At 49.5% G+C, this 26,008-nt stretch overlaps 1 protein-coding gene and 1 long non-coding RNA gene across 5 annotated transcripts; one reads left to right on the top strand and one right to left on the bottom strand.

Annotated features, from left to right (window-relative positions):
• Nucleotides 1-1,278: 1,278 nt before the first annotated feature.
• LOC112676948 (uncharacterized) lies at nt 1,279-18,734 on the bottom strand. Of its 3 annotated transcripts, XR_007406200.1 has the most exons (6): nt 17,221-18,729; nt 15,650-15,719; nt 14,150-15,114; nt 10,548-10,847; nt 6,766-10,130; nt 1,279-6,471 (listed from the first exon to the last, which is right to left on the bottom strand). It is a non-coding gene; the product is annotated as an uncharacterized LOC112676948 (long non-coding RNA). The 3 variants fall into 3 exon arrangements; XR_007406201.1 differs by having other exon boundaries at nt 1,279-10,130; nt 10,548-10,797; nt 17,221-18,734; XR_007406202.1 differs by lacking the exon at nt 17,221-18,729 and adding an exon at nt 16,030-16,109 and having other exon boundaries at nt 1,279-10,130.
• Nucleotides 18,735-18,854: 120 nt separating this feature from the next.
• On the top strand, nt 18,855-24,714 carry LOC112676947 (immunoglobulin iota chain-like). Of its 2 annotated transcripts, XR_007406220.1 has the most exons (3): nt 18,855-19,036; nt 19,576-19,666; nt 23,596-23,729. XR_007406220.1 is itself a non-coding variant. In XM_025474763.3 (2 exons), the coding sequence occupies exons 1-2, from the start codon at nt 23,459-23,461 to the stop codon at nt 24,000-24,002; spliced, it is 453 nt and encodes a 150-aa protein (XP_025330548.1). In that variant the 5' UTR covers nt 22,980-23,458; the 3' UTR covers nt 24,003-24,714. The 2 variants fall into 2 exon arrangements, 1 of the variants encoding a protein (XP_025330548.1); XM_025474763.3 differs by lacking the exons at nt 18,855-19,036; nt 19,576-19,666 and adding an exon at nt 22,980-23,504 and having other exon boundaries at nt 23,596-24,714.
• Nucleotides 24,715-26,008: the final 1,294 nt, after the last annotated feature.

Raw genomic sequence — 26,008 nt, 5'->3', positions numbered from 1 at the left:
TCCTAACTCTGGGAAACGAACTACGGGTGGTGGAAGGGGAGGAGGGCGGGAGGTGGGGGTGAATGGGTGCCGGGCTCTGAGAGGGGCACCTGATTGGATGAGCACTGGGTGTTATTCTGTATCTTGGCAAATTGAACACCAATAAAAAATAAATTTGTTAATAAAAAAAGAACTAAAAGACAAGCTACAGAATGGGAGAAGATATTTGCAAATGACATATCACATAAAGGGCTAATTTCCAAGATTTATAAAGAACGTATTAAACTCAACAGCAAAGAAACAATCCAATCATGAAATGGGCAAAAGACATGAAGAGAAATCTCACAGAGGAAGACATAGACATGGCCAACAAGAGCATGAGAAAATGCTCCGCATCACTTGCCATCAGAGAAATACAAATAGGAACCACAATGAGATACCACCTCACACCAGTGAGAATGGGGAAAATTAACAGGGCAGGAAACCACAAATGTTGGAGAGGATGCGGAGAAAGGGGAACCCTCTTGCACTTTTGGTGAGAATGGGAACTGGTGCAGCCACTCTGGAAAACTGTGTGGAGGTTCCTCAAAGAGTTAAAAATAGATCTGCCCTACGACCCAGCAATTACACTGCTGGGAATTAATCCCAAAGATACAGATGCAGTGAAACGCCGGGATGCCTGCACCCCGATGTTTATAGCAGCCATGTCCACAGAGGCCAAACTCTGGAAAGAGCCTTAGTGTCCATCGAAAGATGAATGCATAAAGAAGATGCAGTATATGTACGCAATGGAATATTACTCACCCATTAGAAATGACAAATACCCACTATTTGCTTAGACGTGGATGGAACTGGAGGGTATTATGCTGAGTGAAATAAGTCAATTTCAGGACAAACATTAGATGGTCTCATTCATTTGGGAAATATAAGAATTAGTGAAAAGGAATAAAGGGAAAAGAGAGAAAATGAGTGAAAATATCAGTGAGGGTGACAAAACACGAGAGACATCTAACTCTGGGAAACGAACAAAGGGTAGTGGAAAGGGAGGTGGGCATTGCGTTGCAGTGACTGGGTGATGGTCACAGAGGGGGGCACTTGGAGGGATGAGTGCTGGGTGTTATGCTGTATGTTGCAAAGTTGATTTCCAATAAAAAATTTAAAAAGAATGGAATACCACAAATGCAAAAAAGATATTAATTTTAGAGTTCTAGATTAAAAAATTATAAAAAAATAAAAAAGAACACGTATTCATCTCTCACTTTATTTTATTCTTTTACAAAATTTTATTTACTCATTCTATAAGAGACACGGGGGGGGGGGCAGAAAAACAAGCAGGCTCCACGCAGGGATCCTGAAGTGGGATTCAAATCCAGAACCCGAGGATCATGAACTGAGCCAAAGGCAGATGCTTAACCGCTGAGCCACCCAGGCGTCCCTCATCTCTCACTTTCAACCAAAAGCTAGAAACAATTAAACTTAATAGGCATGTTGAATCCCTAGAGAAGAGGTCAAAAGCTTGGTGTGTTGTGCCAGTGAGCCAAATTGTGAATGTAAAGGAAAAGTTCTTAAAGGAAATTGAAAGGGCTATTCCAGAGAACACATAAATCCTAAGAAAGCAAAAGAATCTTACCACTTATATGGGGAAAATTTTAGTGGTTTGGATGGAACATCAAACCAGCCACAATATCTCAACGCAAAACTTAATGCAGAGCAAGGCCCTATCGCTCTTCAATTCTGGGAAGGCTGAGAGATATAAGGAAGCTGTAGAATAAAAGACTGAAGCTAGCAGAGGTTGGTTCCTAAGATTGAAGGAAGGAAACCATCTCTATAACATAAAAGTGCAAAGTGAGGCAGCAAGTACTGATGCAGAAGCGGTAACAAATTACCCAGATCAAGCTAAGACAACTCATGAGGGTGCCTACACTAAACAAATTTTTTTTAAGATTTGAGAGAGACAGCACCCACCCGCACACTCGTGAGTGCACAGTGGGGAGGGGAAGAAGGAGAGCGAGAGAGAAACTACAAGCAGACTCCACGCCGAGCACAGAGACCAACACAAGGCCCAATCTCACAGCCCTGAGATCATGGCCTGAGCAGAAACCAAGAGTAGGATGCTTAACAGACTGAGCCACCCAGGAGCCCCACAATAAATTTTCAACAGAGACCAAACAGACATATGGGAAGAAGATGTCATTTGGGACTTCATGGCTACACAAGAGAAGTCATGGCAGGCTTCAAAGGAGGGGATGACTCCCTTATTAGGAGCTCATGCAGCTGATGACTTGAAGTAGAAATCTAAGCCCATTTACCATTCCAAAAATCCTAGTGCCTTTATGAATTATGCTAAGTGTACTCGACAAATGGAGCCTGGATGACAGCACACCTGTTCACAACATGGTTTACTGCATATTTGAAACCCACTGTTGAGACCTACTGCTCAAGGGGGAAAAAAAAGATTCCTTTCAAAATATCACCGCTGACGATACACTTGGAGACACATTCTGACGGGAGTTGTACAATGGCATTAATGTTTTCCTGACTGCTACACATCTGCTCTGTAGTGCATGGATCAAGGAATAAGTATGACTTTCAGGTCTTATTATTTAGGAAACAAATTTTGGAGGTGCCTGGCTGGCTCAATTGGAAGACATGTGACTTGATCTCAGGGTTGTGAGTTCAGGCCCCATGTTGGGTCTAGAGATTTCTTTAAAAAACCTAAAAATAATAATAAATAAATTTGTAAGGCTACAGCTGCCACAGTGATTCCTCTGATGGATATAGGCTAAGTAAACTGAAAACTTCTGGGAAGGGTTCACCATTCTAGATGCCATTGAGAACACTCTCATGGTACCAATGCAGAAAAAAAATCCAGAATAGAGACACAAAAGATGAAAGCAAATTACTATAAAAAAATGACTAAATAATAAAGACAGCAAAAGACAAAGAAAGGAACACAATAGCAAAAGAAAACAACTAAAATGGCAATACTAAGTCTTTATCCATCAATAATTATTGAAATGTTAAAAATTAAACTTTTTATTTTATATTTTAAAGATTTTATTAGTGTATTCGTGAGAGTTAGAGAGAAGGGGGCAGAGATACAGGCAGAGGGAGAAGCAGGCTCCATGCAGGGAGCCTGACATGGGACTCGACCCTGGGTCCCCAGGATCACGCCCTGGGCCGAAGGTGGCGCTAAACTGCTAAGTCACCGGGGCTGCCCATAAACTCATTAAAAAAAAAAAAGAAAGAAAGAAAAAGATGTATTTTTCCAGAGAGAGTGCACATGCATGTGAGCAGGTCAAGGGCAGAGGGAGAAGAGAGAGAGAATCCCAGCAGACTCTCTCCTGAACGCGGAGCCAGACATGGGGCTTGATCTCCTGACCCTGAGGTCAAGATCTAAGCCAAAACCAAGAGTCAGATGCTCAACCGACTGAGCCACCCAGGTGCCCCAGCATTAAACTCTTTACTCAAAAGCCATGGAGTGGCTGAATGGATAAATAAAACAAGAACCAGTAACATGCTGTCATAAGAGACTTGTGGTATATTGAAGAATACACACAGACTGAAAGTGAAGGAATGGAAAATATTCCATGCAAATGGTAACTAAAAGAAAGGGTAAGGGTGGCTCTGCTTATGTCAGACAAAATGGACTTTAAGTTAAAAATGGTCTCACGAAACGAAGAATGCCATTATGGAATGATAAAAGGGTTAACCCAGAAGTAAAACATAAGACTTGTAAATATACATGCACCCCACATCATAGCATCACAGTGATAGACAGTAATCCCCCTCACCCACGGTTTTGCTTTCCATGGTTTCAATTACCTGTGATCAACTGTGATCTGGAAGCAGATGACCCTCCTCCTTCTGAGGTAAGATCAGAAGGTCAACAGTAGCCTAACACTACGTCACAAGGCCTACGTTATTCACCTACTTCATCTCATCACACAGGCATTGCGTCGCCTCACATCATCATAAGAAAAGGGGTGCGTATGGTACAATAAGGTATTTTGTGAGAGAGAGACATTCACATAACTTTTTTTAGGCCATGTTGTTACAATTTTTTGTATATTAGCTTTATCGTTAATATCTCACGGTACCTAATTCATAAAGTAACCTTTATCATAGAAATAGATGTTTAAGAAAAAAAACAGGATATGCAGTTGATCTGTGAACACCACAGGGTTGAACTGCATGGGTTCACTTAAATGTAGCTTCTCAAAGAGCTGCCAACATTAAGCCACAAGGCATTTATTTACAACCGCATAGGACCAAACTGAAGGCCTTTAGCACAGACGTCCCATCTGTTGTTGCCTTCTGAGTACCTAGAGAGGCTCAGTGAGGCTGCCAGCATCCGCCCACCACAGGAGGTCCCAGGACTGGGCAGGTCACATCATGTACTAATGGGGTGATTGGGCTGAACTCCTGGGGCTGGCAGGTAGAAGGCTGGGCTAAAGTAGAAAGTGCCCAGAGGGCAGAGACAGTGCCGCAAAGAGAGCCCCACACCCCTGGTGCCCTCATCCCTCCTCCCAAGTCCTCCATGCAGTAGGTGTGACTGCAGGCCTTGGGCCCCTCCTGGGCTGGGTGTGGACTCCTCCTCCTAGTGGTGCCCTGGCCCCATGGCCTCCTGGAGGCCAGCACACTCAAGTTTGGCTACAGTAGCTGTTGACCATGGCTTGTGGTACACCAGCAGGCAGATGGGGCAGCTATACTGAACCTCCAAGATACTGCTGCCACCTTTAGACCCACCCAGTGACCTACTGATGAGCCAAGGCTACCAGGCTGCAGGACATGGCCATCTCGGGGCCACCATTCCTGTCACGAGCCAGTACACTCACGTAAGTATGTATACAGTACCCTGACCCTATCTTCTCTTTTTTATTAGAGTGCAGGTGGGCAAGTTGCGGGAGGGAGTGGGAGAGAGGATCTTAAGCAGGCTCTATGCCCAGCATGGAGTCTACACTGGGGCTTGAATTCATGACCCTGAGATCATGTATGGTCTACGTTGAAATCAAGAGTCAGATGCTTAACTGAATCATCCAGGTGCCCCCACACCCTTGAAGGTAGACTCCATTGGGCGTGGAGCCCAATGCAGGGCCTGAACTCATGACCCTGAGATTGAGACCTGAGCCGACATCAAGAGTTGAACTCTTAACTGAAGGAGCCACCCAAGCACCCCTATTTTCTCTTCTTTGTGATTTTTTAAATATTTCCTTTTCTCTAGTTTACTTTACTATATAAATACAGTATATCATACATATAACATAAAATATGTGTTATTCTTGTCGGTAAGGCTTCTCACAATAGTATGCCATTAGTACTTACGTTTTGGGGGAAGACAAAAGTTATATACAGATTTCTCACTGTTGGCATCCGTATCCACCATGCTGTTCTCAAGGGTCAACTGTACTAACAAACTAAATTCAACAGCACATCAAGAGAGTCCTATACCCTGACCAAGTGGGATTTATCCTTGGGATTCAAAGTTGGCCTCACACATGCAAAATCAATGCAAATCAATGTGAGACACAATACAAACAATGAGACACAAATATTACATCATCATCATTTCAACAGACGCAGAACATGTGACAAACTTCAACACCAACTCATGTTCAATAAAACTCCTAAAACCTCAACACAATAAAGCCCATCTATGAAAACTCTACAGCTAATATAACCAGTGCGTTAAACCTGAAAGAACAAGGCAACGATCTCCACTCTCACTACTGCTACTCAACACTGTTCTGGAAGTCCTAGCCTGAGCAATCAGGCAAGACACAGAAACACAAGGTATAGAAGTCATAAAGAAAAAAGTAAAATTATCTATTCACAGGTGGAAAGATCATATATGTAGGAAAGTGTAAAGACTTTCCACAAAAACCTACTAAAATTCAGTAAACTTACACAATATAAAATCAACGTATAAAAATTGGAGACATTTCGAAAGACTAACAATGAAATACCTAAAAAAGAAATTAAGAAAACAATTCCATCTACCATAACAACAGCAAGAATAAAATACTTAGGAACCAAAAGAGGTGCAAGACTCGTATGCTGAAAATTATAAACACTGATGAAGGAAATTTTCAAAGACACAAATAAATGGAAAGACATTCCAAGTTCCTGGATTGGAAAAATACTGTTAACCTATCCATACTACTCAAAGTGAAGCCTCCATCTCCTTGACTCCTTCTCACCGTCTCTCTCATTTCTCCGCCTGGGAGGGGTGTCCCCAGCTCTCCTCATATCTGGGTGCTTCTCAACACTCACCTATGAGTCATCAGAAGGTTCACACAGAAGCCTCAATTCCCTGATCTTCCCCACCACAACCCCCCTCAAAAAGAATAGGGGCTATAAAGGAAAACCCCAGTTCTGTCTACCTCCTTCAAAGGGAAAAACCTGGGGCTTCCCTGCTGGGAGTCTCTCCTGTGTCTCCGTTACTCTTCACACAAGTGACTTCTGACACTTTAGGCGTGAGGCGATTTTTCCCTGCAATGAGAACTCAGTCACATCACATCTCTGATACCATCCACCTGGAGATAGTGGCGGATCCCAACTTACCCGCCCAGTCCCACAAGACCGCCCCCGCCCTACTTCAGATGCCAATAGTAGTTAAGTCCCCAGGTTATACAACTTGTCTGATCTGGATGCAAATCAGAGGCTCCCATGAGCACCCCCTCGGGTTGGAGTAATTTGCTACAGTGGCTCACAGATCTCAGGGAAACACATTTACCAGTTATAAAAGGACAAACAATACAGATGAAGAGCCGGATGAAGACTTACACAGGGTGAAGTCTTGGCGGGGGGAGGACGTGCAGGAGTTTCTGTCCTTGTGGTGTTGGGGTACATCTAGGTGGAAGCTCTCCAAATCCCCTATGACTGGGGTTTTAGGGAGGTTTCCTCACATAGGCATGATCAATCATTCCATTTCCAGCCCCTCTTCCCTGCTCTGGAAGATGAGGGATGGGGCCTAAAATTCCAAGCTCGTAATCATGGCCTCATCTTTCTGGGGACCAGTCCCATCTGGGAGTCATCTGAGAGCACAGCCTGAGCCACCTCATTAGAACAAAAGATGATCCTAGCACCCTTATCACTTGGGAATTTATAAAGCTTTCAAGAGCCCTCTGGGGACTCCTGGGTGGCTCAGTGGGTTACCCTGCCTTTGGCCCAGGGCGTGGTCCTAGTGTCCCAGGATCCAGTCCCACATCGGGCTCCCTGGGCAGAAGCCTACTTCTCTCTCTGCCTGTGTCTCTGCCCCTCTCTCTCTCTCTCTCTGTCTCTCTCATGAATAAATAAAATCTTAAAAGAACAAAAGCCCTCTGTCAGGGATGGGGGTCAAAGACCAAATGCTGGAACAGAGGATGTTCCTAGTGTTATTACTTAGGAAATGACAAGGTTTCAGGAGCTCTGTGCCAGCAACTGAGGGCAGAGACTGATGCATATTCTCAATCATCTCATAGTGCTCCTAACTCCAATAAGCCCTCATCAGACTGGTATTCCTTCTGTCATTCTTACAGCGCTCCTTTGAAACCAGCTTTCTTACGGGTCTGCTGACTTGGTTTGGTGGGCCCCATCCTCTTTCAAAGCTAAGTTCTTGGAGAGCAGACACCCCGAATGTTTACACCGTCTTCCCAGTGAGAGCAGTTTCTGAACAAAACAGGAAGTCAACAAATATTTGAATAAATAGTTGAATGAACGCTCCGTGTTGATCGTATCACGTTCACCTATTCCTTTGATGAACATTTCATTGACCTCACTTTATAAACTAATGTTTTGAGAATTAACTCACCCAACTGCGTGTTGTTCAAAGTGGGAATACTGAAGCATAATGAAAGGGAAACTGGGTAAACAGACTAGAAGTACCAGTGTCAGGCGAAGTTGTCCTTTTATACGCAGCATCAGAACACTTGCACAGTGTCCATGTTTGACCAGTGCTTGTCGATTTCATGAAGAATTGAGCCCCAGCTGGATCCAGAAACAGCAGTCCCCACTGGAGCGTTGGTTGTGTTTTCTTGTTTTGATAGTTTTCCTTGAAGCCACACCATCCGGGAAATCCACAACCACAGCTCCAGGACAGATGCTGCTCCTCTTCCCCATCAGGTCAGCTGTGCGTTTTCAGTGTCAGGCCACTGAGGTAGAATTAGTTGACTCCATGTCGGCCCGCTGGGGTGGTTGCAACATTTCCTGCAACTTGGCGTGCACCCGGGAGAGTTCCACTCTGTTGAGCTTCCCCCACCTGTATTCATCCAAGTATACAACACATTCAGCAGGAACAGGGGACTGCACACGCTTCAGCTCCTTCAACCCTCCTAACTGTTGAAGCACGTTCGTGATGCCCGATGTGGAGATGACATTGTCGTAGAACACGAGCGAGGGGAGGCTCGAGCAGCAGCACAGAGCAGGCAAGCAGGGTTCGGAGCTGGGCTTCCTTCAGCCGGCAGCTGCACAAGTTCAGGTGCTGTAGAGTGCCAGACACCTCCCCCAGCAGAACCTGGAGGGGCCCAGGAACCGTGTGGGACAGGTTATTGCCACAGAGAACCAACTCCTTCAGGCGGGTGGCATGAATGCTCTGGGACAAGTAGGTGATGTCATTCTCAATGAGCCTGCATCCATTGATCACCAGCGTCTCCAGTGGTTTTGCAGGCCATTGTGGACAGACAGACACAGTCACTTCTTGGAAACTCGAGTGTCCCACTAGATACATTTGGGAAAGATCCAGAAATCTGGCCTGAGAAATTGGCACAATGCCTACCCGAGTCTGGATGCACATGGTGGGAGCCAGGCTTCTGTAGTGGTTAAGACCACAGAGTGTGGAGTGAAACCCATCCCCGCTGGCCATGGGACCTCTCTGTTTGCAGACTATGGAGTCAGGCACCTCTCAGCCTTAGCTTCCTAATAAGCCCCATCAACACAATTATCGCACATGCTCCACAAAGTGTGGCTGAATTAATGAAATTTAGCTATAGCTCCTACACATGGTAAAGCATAGGTTTTACTGGCTGGAGAATTTGGGAAGATGGTTCCCCATGCTTCTATTTACTCAAAGACCAGGCCCCAGGAGAACAGCTCTGTATTCGGGGGGGGGTAGGGGGGGGCAGGCTACAGAGAAGTCTGTGAGACACAAAAGAGAGGAAGGAGTTCATCAAATCAGCTGAGCTTAGACATTGGTGAGGGGGCAGTTCCCTCCCTCAAACACCACCCTGACAACCTACCATCCTGGTTCACTTTCTCTACATAAGCTCTAGGAAGACGAGACCCTGAGTTTGGTCAGAGTTTCATATCCATTCTTAGCTGTCTGCTTGGCACGGACTGAGTGCGTGAAAATGAATGAAAGAGTGAATGACAGGCCAATTTCAGACCTGCATCTTTCTCTTCTATAGCAATCGACAGCCACTGGCTGGTCCAAGACCTCAGCCTTGCAGTCTGTGTCCTCAGTGACTCTGCGGCCTCACAGGATTGGAAATCCAGGCTTGTCTCTGCTCCGACGCAGCGGGGTTCAGGGACGACTCCAGGGATCCTGGCCCCTGGCCCTTCAGAGGGACTTGTCGCACACTCACTCAGCATCTTATGCAGCTGGCCCGAGAGACAGCCAAAGATGAGATGGAGCTTCTAGAGGCGGCCCAGTGGACTCAGCAAAAAGAAACAGTCTGCAGGGAAATCCCAGGGGATGTCGTTCATGATGAGGTTGCCCAGGTTGCTCATTTACCCTTGCGCGGGTAAAAAACTGGATTAGGTCAGAACGGGAGCAGAACGTACTCCTGTAATGAAGCCTCAGCTCCCGGATGGTCTCCAGCTCCAGCATCCCCAGGATCTCGACAAGGCTGAGGAATGGCACTTGGACAATGACCAGTGTCTGACAGTGGAGGCGCAGACCGCCATGGTTCTTCTCGACTCTCTGGAGTATGTACGAGGGGAACCCAGACAGGTGGAAGAAGCCAAACAAACCACCTAGGAAAAGGTCTCTGTGTATTTCCTCGGGTTCTCGGTGATGCTAAGGCTGTTCTTTGTAACTGGGTGTCAGCTTGTCCGCCTCCGGCTCTTCTAGCATGTGAGTGATGACAAAGGGTGCAGGAGTAGCCTCCGAGCACTCCTCCCAGTTGGAGTGCTCAACGTCATGGGTAAAATCCAGCACCTTCAGCTTTGATCTCCTGTGGGGAATGAGGAGGAGAGCAGACATGAGGAATTTCAGGCCTGTAGAGCGGGGCCGGCAGGAGACCAGCAGCAGCGGCAGACCCTGGGGACCCACCACTGTGCCAACCAGCAGCCCTGCCCTCTGCCGTCCACTACGCCTTCTAGGTGCCCTCCTTGCTTCCCCACATTATACGTTGCCGGGATACCACCCAGGAACCCAGCCACACTCTTAACCACCTCAGTAGCATGATCAGCTCTGAACTATGCCAGGACTCTCTTCACGGAGGGACTCTGACAATGGCCTCAGGGCCTCATGATGACAGATGCTGCACCACCAGGAGAGGCTAGCACATGCTTGGACTCCACATCCCTGAATCCAGCTCCCACTTCTGCAATTCACTGTGCCCCTACCAGCACCCCATCTCTCCAGTTACCTGGGCCAAACAGCGTTAGGAGGAACCAATTCCAGCCCATCTAGGACGGCTTCCAAGAGGTCTTGAGTTCTTGACTGATCTCTTAACGGTCCCAGACGGAGGCAGGGAAAGGGCCAGGCCTGCACCATTGCTGTCACAGTCTTCGTGTGTCCCCCATCAAAGGCTGCTGTGGACAGAGTTGGGAAAAGGCCGACAGGGAGCTCTCCCAGGTCACGTACAGCTGAGGCCTTCTCATTCCGCAGGCTCTGTGCTGCAAGATCCAAGAGATTGAGAGGGTCTTTTCCACTCATCTCCACCAACCTGGCACAAGGTTAAGGGAAAAGCCTAAGTAGATTTTCACAGTGCTCAGCCTCCTCCTGTTGGCACAGGACACTCAGCCTCAACCACCCATCTTAGCAGGAAGTGAGACCCTAGGCGGTCCTCCACCTCTCCTGCCATCCTACAACTTCTAGTCCTAAATCTTCAACTCTTTCTCTGCTAGGTTCACCCAGTGTCCCTTAATACCAGCTAAGTGAAGGAAAACAATTATGGCTTCATCTCCATTCTTTATTGGACTTCAGAGAGTATAAATTGTTCCAAACCTAATTTCCTGAACTTTCCCAAAGATCATCACCATCTCCAAGGTGATTTCAAGGAGCCGGACAGAATAACCCATCTCTTACCCCAGTCCAGTGGTAAGAGGTCGGGTCCTGAGGTTTTGTTTGCCTTCTCTGGCAAGCAGAGCTTCTAAAACAATAACGGCAACTTTCCACAAGTTCAGATCTGTCCTCCTTCCTGCTCTATGGAATACGTTCCTATTCACATTCTACCAAGCTCAGAGCAATTCAGAGACTAGAAAATTATTTTTAAAAAATCAAGAAGACATAAAAAACCCCTCTTATGGGGCTAGTGAATTTTTGACATAAAATGTCAGAAAAAGACAAGAGAAGGGAACATTAAAGCACCATCGTGGGGTGCCTGGGTGGCTCAGCTCTGCGGCTGCCTTCAGCTCAGGTCATGATCCCAGGGTCTTGGGATTGAGCCCCGAATGGGGCTCCCTGCACTCAGCGAGGAGTCTGCTTCTCCCTCTGCCCTTCTTTCCCCGCTTGTCCTATCTCAAGTAAATAAATCTTCTTTAAAATGTACCATCTCGGGATCCCTGGGTGGCGCAGCGGTTTGGCGCCTGCCTTTGGCCCAGGGCGTGATCCTGGAGACCCGGGATCGAATCCCACATCGGGCTCCCGGTGCATGGAGCCTGCTTCTCCCTCTGCCTGTGTCTCTGCGCCTCTCTCTCTCTCTGTGACTATCATAAATAAATAAAAATTAAAAAAAAAGGTACCATCTCAAGTATAAGTAGATACAAAGGTCGTTACTAAAACATTACTAAGAAGAACTAATTGGTGTTCTTTGAACAGAATCACAAAGCATTTCTTCTAGGAACAAGAGCAGACTGACACATTTGAGAATCTCTCAGTGAACTTCTGATGACACATGGACAACTGAGCCTGAGTGCTCTCAGCTGCCTCCTGAAACCCTAAATGAAGTAAAGGAATAGCTAAGACCAGAAAGTCAAGGAGAATGAATTAGCCCCCTCTTCAAGAAAAGCCAACTTTTAGAATCTGAAAAAGGTGGATTGGGAAACTAGTGTGCAGACTACAGAAGCCAACACCTAAGCCTATACAGGTGGTGAAATCAGAAATCAATTGCAGAACCCACGAGGCCTCAGGAGCAACAGCCGCAGGCAGGGCCCCAGGCGAGGGCCAGAGCCACCCGCCAGCACTGTGGTACTCGAGGAGGCTCTACAACCACATGCGTTTACCTCCACCACCAGCACGGCCAGCAATCCACACCCGGGCCCGACCTTCCTCTACTTCCCACCCCGACTGCTCTGCTGCTCCCTGGAGCAGTGCTCAGCCCTCACATCCCATGGCAGGCTGCTCTTCTGTGGGGCACAAGGGGAATGCGCTGGGGCAGGTTTGGTACATGAGCATTTAGAACCACCAAAACACTGGACTATGACCCAACTGAGCATGCTCCACTTATGTATGAGCAGGAAGGGGCACCTGCTCAGAGCTGAGGCCCGGGAGGCAGCTTATGGAGCAGGCAGGACAGGAGGGCACACCAGGCCCCTGTCACAACCACCAACTGTTCTGATGGCAGAGCTCCTTGGAAGCAGGAGGGCCCTTGCTGCAGAAGTGGCTGTGTGTGAACCCTCCCCTGTGCTTCTGAAATGTCCCATTTCTCTGAAGGAACAGCCCAAGAAGAGCCACATGCCTGGAACCCAGAGGGGTGTCTCTGCCCTTGCCCCTCCCTCATGCCCCTCTCACTCAGCAAAAAAGTCAGTCCAACTACTTGACTCCTCATGAGGGATGTATATCCTACTGATGGCTGCAGAGGACACAGAAAAGAGGTTCTCCAAAGGTCGGCAGTGAGAACTCCCACACTCTGAGGCGACCTCCATTCCCCTCCCCCTCAGCCTGTCAGCCTTCCTCCCAAATGCCTTTCTGAGGAGGAGCCATTCCCACCTACAGCTGCTCCCACCTGAAGCCACTAAGCATCTCCCCGACTGCGCATCTGCACCTGAACGATCCTCATCAACCTCCCTCTGTAGTTGCGGTGGCTGTTTAAGCACAGTCTACTTGTCACACTGACTTCTGCTTTCTCCCTTTGTGGAGATTCTCAGCCCAAGGCCTCGGGCCTCTGCCCAGCAGGTAGGAGGAGATGAGGCCTCTGGCTTCTGAGTGCAGCCAACAATGGGTCACTCCTCTTCTCCTCCACAAAATCCAGGATCTATTGCTGGCCAACTGACCACGTGCACCGCCTGAATGCACTTCACCTATGTGGGAAGGGTCGCCCCTGAGATTCCAGTGGCCTCTAATCCTGGGGAAGACTCAGAAGAGGAAGACCAGTGAGTAAATGATGGCCTTGGCCACTGCAGCTGGTCTTGGGCTATGATGGATACTCATCTTGTCCTCCCTGCATTATTTGTTGCAGATTCCCCTCAAGGTCCCTACAAACTCTGCTGTCCTCCTCGCTAAGTTGCCAGGTGGCCTTCCTCACACCTTCATCTCTAAAATTTCTGAGCCCCAGCTCACCAGGCCTCTTTTGGCAAGGGTTGTGGCACTTGTCTTTTTACTGTCACAACGGGGCAAGGGAATACCAAGAGGGTCCTGGATGAATCTCCTGGGAGTCAAACTTATTGCTCTTTATGCCCTGGTTTTAATTTTTTTTTCCGATTTTATTTATTTATTCATGAGAGACACAGAAAGAGAGGCAGAGACAGAGGCAGAGGGAGAAGATTTCCCTCGGGGAGCCCGATGTGGGACTTGATCCAAGAAGTGCAGGATCACGCCATGAGCTGAAGGCAGGTGCTTAACTGCTGAGCCACCCAGGCGTCCTTCTATGTCCCGGTTTAAAAGCAGCCCTATCCTTTCCTAACCTGGGTCATTCACTCCAACCAAGAATGGGGGCTCCTTTGCTTGCCAACTCGGTGCTAGACACAAAGAGGATAAAGTCTTCAGGTGGCAGCCGTGGCTTCTAACTCTGTGGGACTCCTCCGCTCACCAGTGGATAGTTGTGGAACCTAACCAACGTTATCACTTGGTGGGTTTGACAGAACTTACCTCACAAGATGCAGTTCTGGGCATGCGGTCATGTCATGTCCAACGGTCTTCCACCAGGGCCCAGCAGCATTACAGGAACGGCTTTATGAAACATATCCGAGCCACCTCTGTGGACAGCATGGGTTTGCTCCAGACTCCTGGAAGGTATCGTTCCCTACCCATGATACACCCAATCTTCTGAGATCTGCTCAGTCTTATGCCCAAGTAACAAGGCTGCTTTCAACTGCAGCTTAGACTCTGCTGCTCTGCAGAGAACTTTCCTATCCTGGGATACACTCAAAAGTCGAAGTCTTTTTGGGTTCAGTCAGTTAAGAGTCTGACTTTGGTCAGGTCGTGATCTCAACGTCCTAGAATGGAGCCCTGCGTTGGGAACTTTGGCTCAGGTTGTGGTCTCAATGTCCTGGGATTGTGCCCGGTGTTGGGATCCGTGCTCAGCAGGGAACCTGCTTCTCCCTCTCCCTCTGCTCCTGCCCTGTGCTCTCCTTCTTTAACAAATAAAACCTTTTTTTTTTTTAAGTGGCAGTCTTTTGTGTCACCTGGTATACAAGGCAGATTGTGTTCTGAGATGTGGAATATGTTGTCTCCAAAACCTGAAAAGTCCTCTCAGGCATTGTGCTTCCTTCTCTGCAGGAGATTCAAGTGGTATAACTCATGTTTTACTTTGGATGATAGGACCCAGCATGTCCCCAACTGTTGGGGCACTCAAAATTGTTCTCATGTGGCAGATAATCGAATCTTCACAGGCATCTTCTCCAACAATGGAATGCACGTTTCTTACCAAGGCTTCCAATGTGCCAGACATTTCCTGTAATCTAACTCCATTGACAAGCTATCAGAGGAGCAAATCGGCACAATGTTCTTCAGATACCCAGGTGGTACGTGAACTATGACAGACTGGAAAGGTACAACCCTGGAGCAATGGGAAATGCATACTGTTGTCTGCTCCATGTGAATCCAAACGGTATCTGATAGGGATAGAAAGAAACACATTTGCCAACTAATGTTTGTATACCATGTACCTGAGAAGTCATGAATCTGGCTTGAGCGAAGAGACTACATCTGGCATAGCAGCCTCAGTTGGGGCTACTATCTGGGTGAATTTATGGAAATTTCGGCCAACCTCCAGGATGAATCTGGTTTCTGCAGGGGTAGACAGGTGAATTAAATGGAAATATGACAAGGACCATCACTTGAATCCTTTATATCCTTAAGAGGAATAAAATTAGGGATGCCTGGGTGGCTCAGTAGTTGAGCATTTGTCTTAGGGTCAGGGAGTGATCCTGGGGTCCCAGGATCCAGTCCCACATTGGACTCCCTGCATGGAGCCTGCTTCTCCTCCCTCTGCCTATGTCTCTACCTCTCTCTCTCTGTCTCATGTGAATAAATACAATCTTTTTTAAAAACAAAGGAATAAAAAAAACACCAAACAAAACAAAACAACAAAAGAGTAACAAAAATATCCGTCATTCCTCCTAGATTGTGATATTGTTTTATACTTACTATTTTGACCAGGGATGGAAACAGGTACAGAGGCCTCCACTTGGCCTCCACAATCATGATAGTTCTGATCCTACAAATGAAAGACGCAATGTGTGTTCTGCATGGATTTTCAAACATTCTATTCCATTACACATCTGCAAACTGAGTAATGTCACACGGTTACCATTGTGAGCTGGATCCTGACCTGGGATTCTATTTATTTGGCTCCCCATAGGCCCCATCCTAACAGTGAGCCACGATTATGTTTTGTATATCCAGAAACTAATGTTAACTCTGACCCTACATCCAACAATATTAAAATTCTTGGTATATTCCCCCTTCCCCAGTCCACTCCTCAAATTACTCCTAGAGTCCAATCCCCCTTGTTTATTTACATTTACCCAAATGTGGTAGGCAGCCTCCCAAATGGCCACAATGATTCTAGCCTCCTGGTATTCAGTCATTCCCTTGTGAAGTCCCCTGCCTCACTGAGTAAGGCAGACCTGTGACAATCTGTGACAATTACAATGTGTGACTTCCAACGTTAGGTCATAAAAGGCATTGTGACTTCCGCTTTGCTTCCCCTGGATCACTTGCTTTCACGTCATGGAAACACCCAAGTAGCCTTATGGAAACATCCATGAGGCAAGGAATTGAGGCCTCTGGTCAAAAACTTACTGGCCGGGCACCGGGGTGGCCCAAGTCATGATCCCAGGGTCTTGGGGTCAAGCCCCACATCAGGCTCTCTGTTCAGCAGGGAGCCTGCTGCTCCCCCTGCTTGTGCATGTGAGTAAGCTGCCTTGGAAGTGGACATCCCAGGCTCAGCTCAACCTTCAAATGACTACAGCCCCAACCCACATCTTGTGTGCATTCTCAGAGACACCATGAGCCAGCACTATCTGGCTAAGCTTTAACTAGATTTTTGACCCACAGAAACCACGTGAGATAACAAAAATAGTCAATTATGCTACTAAGTTTTGGGGTAACTTATTGCACAGCTACAGGTAAAAGATATGCTGAATAACTGTACGAAAATTCCTGGAAGAATATTTATCCCCTTGCCATACATACATGGTCCTTTGTTCTGGGGACCTGGCCTCCTCTTCAAAGACTAGACAGTCCCAGGCCTGAACACTGACTAGAACTTGGCAAGGGATCATGCCTTTGTATTGAGCCGTCTTCAGCCTCCCATCATCCAGCCTTGATTTCTTTTGATAATAAAGAGTACTACTCCCGGTGGCTGACCTTCCATTTTGTACGAAAAACACTGGGCTCTTCAAACCATTTCTGGAACCCTTTGTGGGTTGGTGCCTTGGCTGCCACTCCAACCTCATGGCTCACAGTAAATGGTGTAAACCTGGCCTCTGATGGTTCAATGCCACCGCCTGACCTCAAGTGCTGCAGGGTCCTGTCATCCGTTTCTATGACAGCCACTCTTCCTGTTTGTCAGCACTGGCCTATGCACGTACCCCACCACTGAACTGTTTAACGACGCTGCTGTCCCTCTCATCAGCATATTCCTAGAGCCTTGGTAAATGATGTGTTTGTCGGTGCTTCCTGTGGAATATATCCATTTGCTTGGGTTTTCTTACCTTAGAAAGTCATCATATGTATCCCAGCTTCACAATCCCTGAGCGGTTTAGCCTTCAGCTGCCATCTGTCAGGGGTCCAGCAATTTCAACCTCACTGAGCACGGGCCGTAGCTTCCTTTCATGCTTCTAGAAGCCATCCTTGTAGCAAGTTCACACAAACTCCTGCGGTCCCTGACAGAATGTCAAACCTTGTATCTCAGAAGAATACTCCCAAAGCAGTAAATTCACCCTACCCAATCTGAATCCCCCTCTCCTTTATCAAGCACCTATACTCCAGTCCCAAACACAGTCCCCAAGCTGGTACTTGCTGGTTAGGTCGTTCAGCCTCCTTAGGGTGTAGTACCTTCATCTGCCTTCTCAGCCTGAGCACATCTCCTGCTCTGTTATGCTGGAACATAGCCCCAGTTACACACAAGGGGAGAAACCGGAGAAGAGGGCAAGAAGAGCAAATCCTGTCTCAGTGAAGGATGGCTCTGCAAGTATTCAAATAAAAGACTTTGATGGGGTTTTTGTTTCTTAGGGGGATGGTTTTTTTTTTTTTTTTTTTTTTGGTTTTGTGTCTTGTTGTTTTCTTTTTAGGTAGGCCTCATGCCGAGTATGGGGACAGAACTCACCCCCCAAAGTCAAGAACTAAGCCAAGATCAAGTGCAATGCTTAACCAACAGAGCAACCCAAGTGCCCTAAAGATTTTAGCTTTGCTCGTTTTGTTTTTAAGATTTTATTTATTCTTGAGAGAGACAGAGAAAGAGGCAGAGACCTAGGCAGAGGGAGAAGCAGGCTCCGTGCCAGGACCCCAGGATCAAGCCTTGAACAGAAGGCAGATAGATGCCCAACTACTGAGCCACCCAGGCGTCCCAAGATTTTAGTTTTTAATAGAGTGGGAGGGCAGCCCGGGTGGCTCAGTGGTTTAGCGCGCCATCAGCCCAGGGCCTGATCCTGGAGACCCGGGATCGAGTCCCACGTCAGGCTCCCTGCAAGGGGCCCGCCTCTGCCTCTGACTGTGCCCCTCTCTCTGTCATAAATAAATAAAATTTAAAAAAAACTAGAGTGGCTTGGCCCACTCAGTCCCATGGGCTCAGAGGGTTCAGGACGATTTCAGATCACAGGGGCCTCAATGCAGGTAACTCCATCGACACGCCCAGGGGCCAGTCTTTCCCGAACGGGAGGACTTTAGCACAGCAAACCCGCCGTGGCTGGGAGTTGAGGCTTCTCGGGAACTCCGCTTCCCTGGTCAGTAGGTCCCAGGCGGACCCTTAGCTGCTCGGCCCGCATCCCCCACGCCCACCAGCCGAGAGGAAGGCGTCCTGGCCGCTCCCCAGCAGCTCCCGAGGCGGGCTCTCGATCGCCAGTCGGCTCCCTGCCTCCGTGCGCCCGGCCCAGCACAGCCGTCCAACGCCGGGGTCCCCCTCGCTAACCACTTACTCGTCAGGACGCTCCCCAGAGCGCGTGGTGTGCGCGGGCTCGTGCCCTCCGTCCGCGGGCCGCCCTCCCGAGTCAGCGATTCAGCGCCGCTGACGCCCTGACCCTGACCGTGGGGCCTGCGCATCCGCAGCCCGAGGCGAGGCCCCGCGGGGGGGGGGGCGGGGCGGGGGCGGCTGCGACCGGGCCTAGCACGTGCCCTCGGGCCTCGGGTCGAGGCGACCAGGCCGCGCAGGTGGCGCAGGCGGCTCGAGCCCGAGAGAACGGCTCCGCCGGCCCGGCCCGTGGTGCCGCCGCCCGCACCCCCGGGGCCGACCGTCCGCCGTCCCGTCACACCCGGGGGCGCGGGGAGCCTGGGCCAGGCTGCGGCACACCCCGCCGTCCCGCGGCCTCGCAGGTGGGCTCGGGGCTCCTGCTCCACGTGGCGAGGCCCGGTGACCCCGGAGCCCCCCGCCGCTGACAATGGCGACGTGGGGACCCGAGTCGTCCCAAGAGCCCGGAACGGAAGGCTCAGAGCCTGACCGCGGCGCCGCGAAGCTTCCTCTGGCTCCCACGGCGGCGCCGGGAGGGGCGGCTGCTCCCTGAGTCACGTGGGGTGTGGGAGGGAAGAGCCTGCGCCCCTCCCCGGGTCACGCGGTCGGCAGCGGGCACAGCCGCGCCCCTTCCGTGGGTCCCCTGCGGGGAGGGCCTGCGCTTGTGGGTTTTTCGGTGGCCAATTAGCCATCATAGAGCGTAACGCCCAGTGCTCATCCCGTCAAGTGCCCCCTCAGGGCCCGTCACCCAGTCACCCCCACCCCCGCCCTCCTCCCCTTCCACCTCCCCTAGCTCGTTTCCCGGAGTTAGGAGTCTTCATGTTCTGTCTCCCTTTCTGACGTTTCCCACACGTTTCTTCTCCCTTCCCTCATATTCCCTTTCACTATTATTTATATTCCCCAGATGAATGAGAACATACACTGTCTGTCCTCCTCCGACTGACTTACTTCACTCAGCATAATACCCTCCAGGTCCATCCACGTTGAAGCAAACGGTGGGTATTTGTCGTTTCTAATGGCTGAGGAATATTCCATTGTATACATAAACCACATCTTCTTTATCCATTCATCTTTCTTTTTTTTTTTTAATTTTTATTTATTTATGATAGTCACAGAGAGAGAGAGAGGCAGAGACACAGGCAGAGGGAGAAGCAGGCTCCATGCACCGAGAGCCCGATGTGGGATTCGATCCCGGGTCTCCAGGATCGCGCCCTGAGCCAAAGGCAGGCGCCAAACCGCTGCGCCACCCAGGGATCCCTCCATTCATCTTTCGTTGGACACCGAGGCTCCTTCCACAGTTTGGCTATCGTGGCCATTGCTGCTATAAACATCGGGGTGCAGGTGTCCCGGCGTTTCATTGCATCTGTATCTTTGGGGTAAATCCCCAACAGTGCAATTGCTGGGTCGTAGGGCAGGTCTATTTTTAACTCTTTGAGGAACCTCCACACAGTTTTCCAGAGTGGCTGCACCAGTTCACATTCCCACCAACAGTGTATGAGGGTTCCCTTTTCTCCACATCCTCTCCAACATTTGTTGTTTCCTGCCTTGTTAATTTTCCCCATTCTCACTGGTGTGAGGTGGTATCTCATTGTGGTTTTGATTTGTATTTCCCTGATGGCAAGTGATGCGGAGCATTTTCTCATGTGCATGTTGGCCATGTCTATGTCTTCCTCTGTGAGATTTCTGTTCATGTCTTTTGCCCATTTCATGATTGGATTGTTTGTTTCTTTGGTGTTGAGTTTAATAAGTTCCTTATAGATCTAGGATACTAGCCCTTTATCTGATACGTCATTTGCAAATATCTTCTCCCACTCCGCAGGTTGTCTTTTAGTTCTGTTGTTTCTTTTGCCTGCAGAAGCTTCTTATCTTGATGAAGTCCCAATAGTTCATTTTTGCTTTTGTTTCTTTTGCCTTCGTGGACGTATCTTGCAAGAAGTTACTGTGGCCGAGTTCAAAAAGGGTGTTGCCTGTGTTCTCCTCTAGGATTTTGGTGGAATCTTATCTCACATTTAGATCTTTCATCCATTTTGAGTTTATCTTTGTGTATGGTGCAAGGGAGTGGTCTAGTTTCATTCTTCTGCATGTGGATGTCCACTTTCCCAGCACCATTTATTGAAGAGACTGTCTTTTTTCCAGTGGATAGTCTTTCCTCCTTTGTCGAATATTAGTTGACCATGAAGTGCAGGGTCCACTTCTGGGTTCTCTATTCTGGTCCATTGATCTTTGTGTCTGTTTTTGTGCCAGGACCACACTGTCTTGATGACCACAGGTTTGTAGTACAACCTGAAATCTGGCATTGTGTTGCCCCCAGCTCTGGTTTTCTTTTTTAATATTCCCCTGGCTATTCAGAGTCTTTTCTGATTCCACACAAATCTTAAAATAATTTGTTCCAACTCTGTGAAGAAAGTCCATGGTATTTTGAATGGGATTGCATTAAACGTGTGCTTCTTAGGTAGCCGGAGCGTGGGAAGTGAACCAGGGCCTGCTCCCTGAAGTCCTCTCGGGCGGCCGGATGGGGCCTGATGGCATCACACTGGTCACCTGGGCAGGACTGTGGGCAGGGCCTGGGATCACTTGTCTGCTCACCCCCGTGTTGCGGGTGGCCAGCGTGCTGGGCAGGAGGGAGGAGCACCATCATGGGCCTGGAAACCTTGAGGACTGAGATCGGGCCGTGGACTGGGCGCCCAGACTCTGGGACCGGCTTGTAGCCAGCCTGGTGTGATGAGGAGACGGAGGAGGGGGTGACCCTGGAGGACCCCAGAGGCAGCTAGACCCTGGGAGGGTCCCTCTGGGAATTGGGCAGAAAGAGCTTCTGAACCCGAGGGAGGGATCCTTGCACGCAGAAGTCCCAGCACTTGGTGTAAGGATTAGGGGCTGCAAGGCAGCCCTGCCCCAGTGATCAGCTTGACGACCCCCCCCCCACCCTTTACCTTGGGTTTTGGTGCACCAAAAGGGTCCCCAGAGGTCTGCAGAGGCATGCTCTGAACCGTGTTTTGTGGAGAGAGCAGGTTCTCAACCTTCTCTCCTAATGGCATCAGGTAGCTGATGAAGTAACTACTTCTTAATGGAAGTCTCTCCTGTGCCAGGCACCCTGACAAGGGCTTTATGTACTACCTTTTGTCCTCCTAAGAATCTTGCTGGAGGGTTCTGCACACACCCTTCATTTTCTGTCTGACCCATATAGTTTTCTCCTTCTGGAACATTCTTTTTAATTTAATAGTCTTCATAAGGATATCCTTGTATATTTTTCATTCCAAGACCCTGATCCCATTCCCAAGATCCCGTTCATGTATCTTCCTAGAATAAAAACATTTTGTACGTAGTGCCTCTGCTAGATTCACTGATGAATGTGCACAGAGTAAGACTGTGTGATAGTTGATTTCATGTGTCAGTTTGACTCCTCCAAAGGATGCTCAGATTCAATGTAACTTCTAGGTGTGTCTGTGAAGGTGTCTCTAAGTTAAATTAGCATTTGAACCAGTGCATTCATTAAAGGCCGTGGCCCTCGCCAAGGTGGGTGGGCATCTTCCCGTCCAGGAGGGCCTGAATAGAACAGACACGGGGAGGAAGGGGACTTTGTCCCTTTCTGCTTCCTGCCTGTCTCCTGAGCAAGGACATTTGCCTTCTCCTGTCCTTGGACTGGGATTTACACTATGGGCTCCCCTGGTTCTTTGAACTCCCCTGAGCCTTTGGACTCAGACTGAATTACCCCACTGTGTTACACACACACACAAACACACACACACACGGTCTACGACTCGAAGACACACATCCTGGGACTTCTCAATCTCCATACCTGATTGAGGTGATTTCTCATAATAGATCTCTTCCTTTGTATATGTCCCATTGGTTCTGTTTCTCTGAAGAACCTTGATTAATAGGGACGTAAGTCTCTATCTGAGCATCCGGACAGCCTCCAGCTGCACAACCTGCATAGTTTTGTGGGCAGCATGGATGCAGAGAGCAGGCCTCAGGCCTTCTAGAAGTGCTTGGTGATGGGGTCAAACTCAGGTGAGGCAGGGATGGGACACACAGAACTTCTGCAGGTGCAGGGACTGGCCAAGGAGAGGGCGCAGGACCCCGGGGATTATTGCTTTCCCTGGGGAGACTATTGTGAAGAGGAGAGAGATTAGGAAGGCTGAGGCCAAGCCCCGGGGGGGACCTGATGGGGGCAAAGGCTTCTCTACCTCTTCCCCCACCTGTCCTGGGCCCCACATGGGGGGGTCCCCAAGTCCCTATTGGTGTTTCTTTCTCAGAAGCTGTGAGTCACTGCTGCTCCAGTCTAGGAGGGAAGAGGACTGGGTTTGGTGGGAGGGAGTGGCAGGAGCATGGAAGGGGACAGAGTATCCTCCTTACCCCAGGGCCCCAGCATTTTCTCTGCACAAAGCAGGGGTTTTCACCACCCTGAGGATATATTGTCTCTACTGGTTCACCAGACATGTAAATCTGGACAAGAACCATGTTACTGTGCAGTTCGGCTCCCTTAGGAGGACGTTGAGGTTCCCCTACCTCAGGGACCCCACCTTGCAGACCGGCCTCCTGGGCACTGGCCCGTGAGCTCGCAGCAGGTGCATCCTCCCCAGACACTTCCCTGGGGCCAAGGCAAGAGCCACAGAGGCTGCCATGGGACCGTTCCCCAACCGCCAACTCAAGAAAGTTCAGGATGGTGGCAGCCAGGAAGCAGGCATGCAACGGCCCCGCCCCTGGGAGGGCACAGGAAGGTGCTGGCCCAGCCCCGAGAAGGCCCCAGAACCAGCGCAAAGCTAACAGCCCAGCACGTCCACACCATGTCCTGGATCCCTGTCCTGCTGGCACTTCTGGCACACTGCATAGGTGAGAACACCCCGGAGTTCACTACCCCGGCCCCATCCCCGGCCTTCCTCTGCATGCCCCCCACCATGCCCATATGTTTCTGTGTCCCCAGGTGGTGGCTCCCAGCCGGTGCTGAACCAGCCACCATCCATGTCCTCATCCCTCGGAACCACAATCCACCTGCCTTGCACCTTGAGCAGGGACCACGATGTCAGCGTTTACAACATCTTCTGGTACCAGCAGAAGCCCGGCCAGCCTCCCAGATTCTTGCTGAGATATTTCTCCCACTTGGACAACCACCAGGGCTTTAAGATCTCCCCTCGCTTCTCTGGATCCAAAGATGTGGCCAAGAACACCGGGTATTTGAGCATCTCGGAGCTGCAGCCTGAGGATGAGGCTACATATTTCTGTGCTGTGGGGGCCCAGAGCTTGGAGAGGGAGAAGGAGATGAGGAGGGAAGAGAAGGAGGCTGCTGGCCCAGGGTCCCAGGCTCCCCCGGACACACTCGCCTTGAAGTGACACAGAGGCCATGTGTCCTCAGGGAAGGGCGGGTGTGGGTGAGGAGGGAAGGGCTCAGAGAAGAGTTGGGGCTCACCTTCTTCTTGTCTGGCAACACAGTTTAGACCCCAATGGAGGCCAGATTGGGGCATTAAAGTCGCTTGTGTTTTGGGAAGTCGGCTTGCTGAGTCTGGTGTGCCTGGTGTCCTGAGCTGTACTGAGGAGGCCCCAGCTCTTCTGGGAAAGGTCCGAGGGAGTGGAACACACCCAAAACCCACAAAGGGTGAAGGTCCAAGGAGCCTGGCTCATCACAGTCTGCTCGGCCCAAGCCCCTGCTCTGGTGGGTCACGCTGGGCACAGGGGCTACACCTTGGAGGACATCCCTGTTGAGGACAGGATGCTGTGTGGCGCAGGAGTTACAGGGTAAACCAGCCTCTGGGGAGGACAGTGGGTGCTTAGTGGTAGGTTGAGTACTACCTCGGTACTACTGACATTCGAACCCAGTTCTTTGTTGTGGGGCTGTCCCATGCGCTGTCAGATGTTTGAGGCATCCCTAGCCACTACCCAGCAGATGCCAGTACCTGCGCCTTCCTGCCCCTAATTATGACAACCAAAAATGTCTCCAAGCGTTGCCAAATGTCCCCCAGATGGCAAAATTACTTTGATTAAACACCATTGATCTAGGCAAGAGAAATGCATGGATTCCTCTTTCCGAGAGAGTGGCAGCAGTTGGCAACTATTTTCTATAAAGAGCCAAATAGTAAATAATTTGGGCTTTCTTTTTTTTTTAAGATTTTATTTATTCATTCACAGAGACAGAGACAGAGAGGCAGAGACACAGGCAGAGGGAGAAGCAGGCTCCATGCAGGAAGCCCGATGCGGGACTCAATCTCGAGGCTCCAGGATCACACCCCGGGCTGCAGGCGGCGCTAAACCGCTGCGCCACCAGGGCTGCCCAGTTCTGTCCTTATAACGTCACAGTGGTCACAGAGAATACATATATAGATGGGCATGGCTGTGTTCCTCTTTAACTTTACTTAAAGAAACAGGGCCACACCAGATATGCCCCAGAGCTTGTTAACTTCTACTCCAGAAGAACAGTCCTCCCACTGGGGTTCAATCGAGCCATGCTTGGTCGGGCAATTAAGGTCAATCTCAATTCCTCCTGCTTGATAACTCCATGGAAATCTCTGGACCCATGGAAAAACCTGGAAGTGAGCAGCGTGACCTTGCCAATTAGCTTACTGGGTGAAGAGGAAACAGTGGGTCTGCCTGCAGCCCTGACCCATCAGGCAGCACCCTGAGCCCCTGGGTGGCAGGACAGGACATGTCCTGCAGAAAGTGGCCTCATACGTAGGTACCTAGGGGGGACATGCCTCATACTCAGAGAGGTGCCAGGCAAACAATCTGTCTTGTGATCCCAAACTTGGCTGAGAACGTCCATTTACCAAGGGGTTCCCCCCAGAGAGCTGGGCACATGTCAGTACTGGCCCTTCCCCACATGCGTAAAACAATGTTCTCAGCTCATGCCATGTTCCAGGTGCCCTCTGGGCTTCTACTTCCTCAAATGCACTGTGTTCTTCTTCTTATACTTCTTATACTTTTCCTCATCAGTCACCAGGCCTGGCCTTCCTCCTTGTCAAGTCCTTTCCTTTAGCCCGGGTCATTCCTCACCTTGACCGTCCCCACCGCTACAGTCTATACCCTCCAATCCTCCTCCCCGTTACTCCTAGATCCAGCCTTGCCTGCACAACTCCTCTCTAACCTTTGATTATCTCCCACCTTTGAGGTCACATACGCAAGCCACATCTATAATTTTTAATTGTCTGTTGGCTGTATTTTTTACATTTTTTTATAAGTCTATTTATTTATTTATTTATTTATTTATTAGAGATACATAGAGAGAGAAGCAGGCTCCATGCTGGGAGCCTGATGTGGGACTCGATCCCGGGTTTCCAGGATCACACCCTGGGCTGAAGGCGGTGCTAAACCGGTAAGCCACCGGGGCTGCCCAGTTGGTTGTATTT

This window comes from Canis lupus, chromosome 26, assembly GCF_003254725.2.
Source record: "Canis lupus dingo isolate Sandy chromosome 26, ASM325472v2, whole genome shotgun sequence".
NCBI lineage: Eukaryota > Metazoa > Chordata > Mammalia > Carnivora > Canidae > Canis > Canis lupus.
This window is presented reverse-complemented; position numbering and strand designations above follow the sequence as displayed.

What these genes read in the sequence shown, in the direction of transcription:
- LOC112676947 (XM_025474763.3), top strand. Translation starts at nt 23,459, where the DNA reads ATGTCCTGGATCCCTGTCCTGCTGGCACTTCTGGCACACTGCATAG. An exon ending in ACTTCTGGCACACTGCATAG is followed by an intron (nt 23,505 to 23,595) that starts GTGAGAACACCC and finishes CTGTGTCCCCAG; the next exon opens with GTGGTGGCTCCCAGCCGGTG.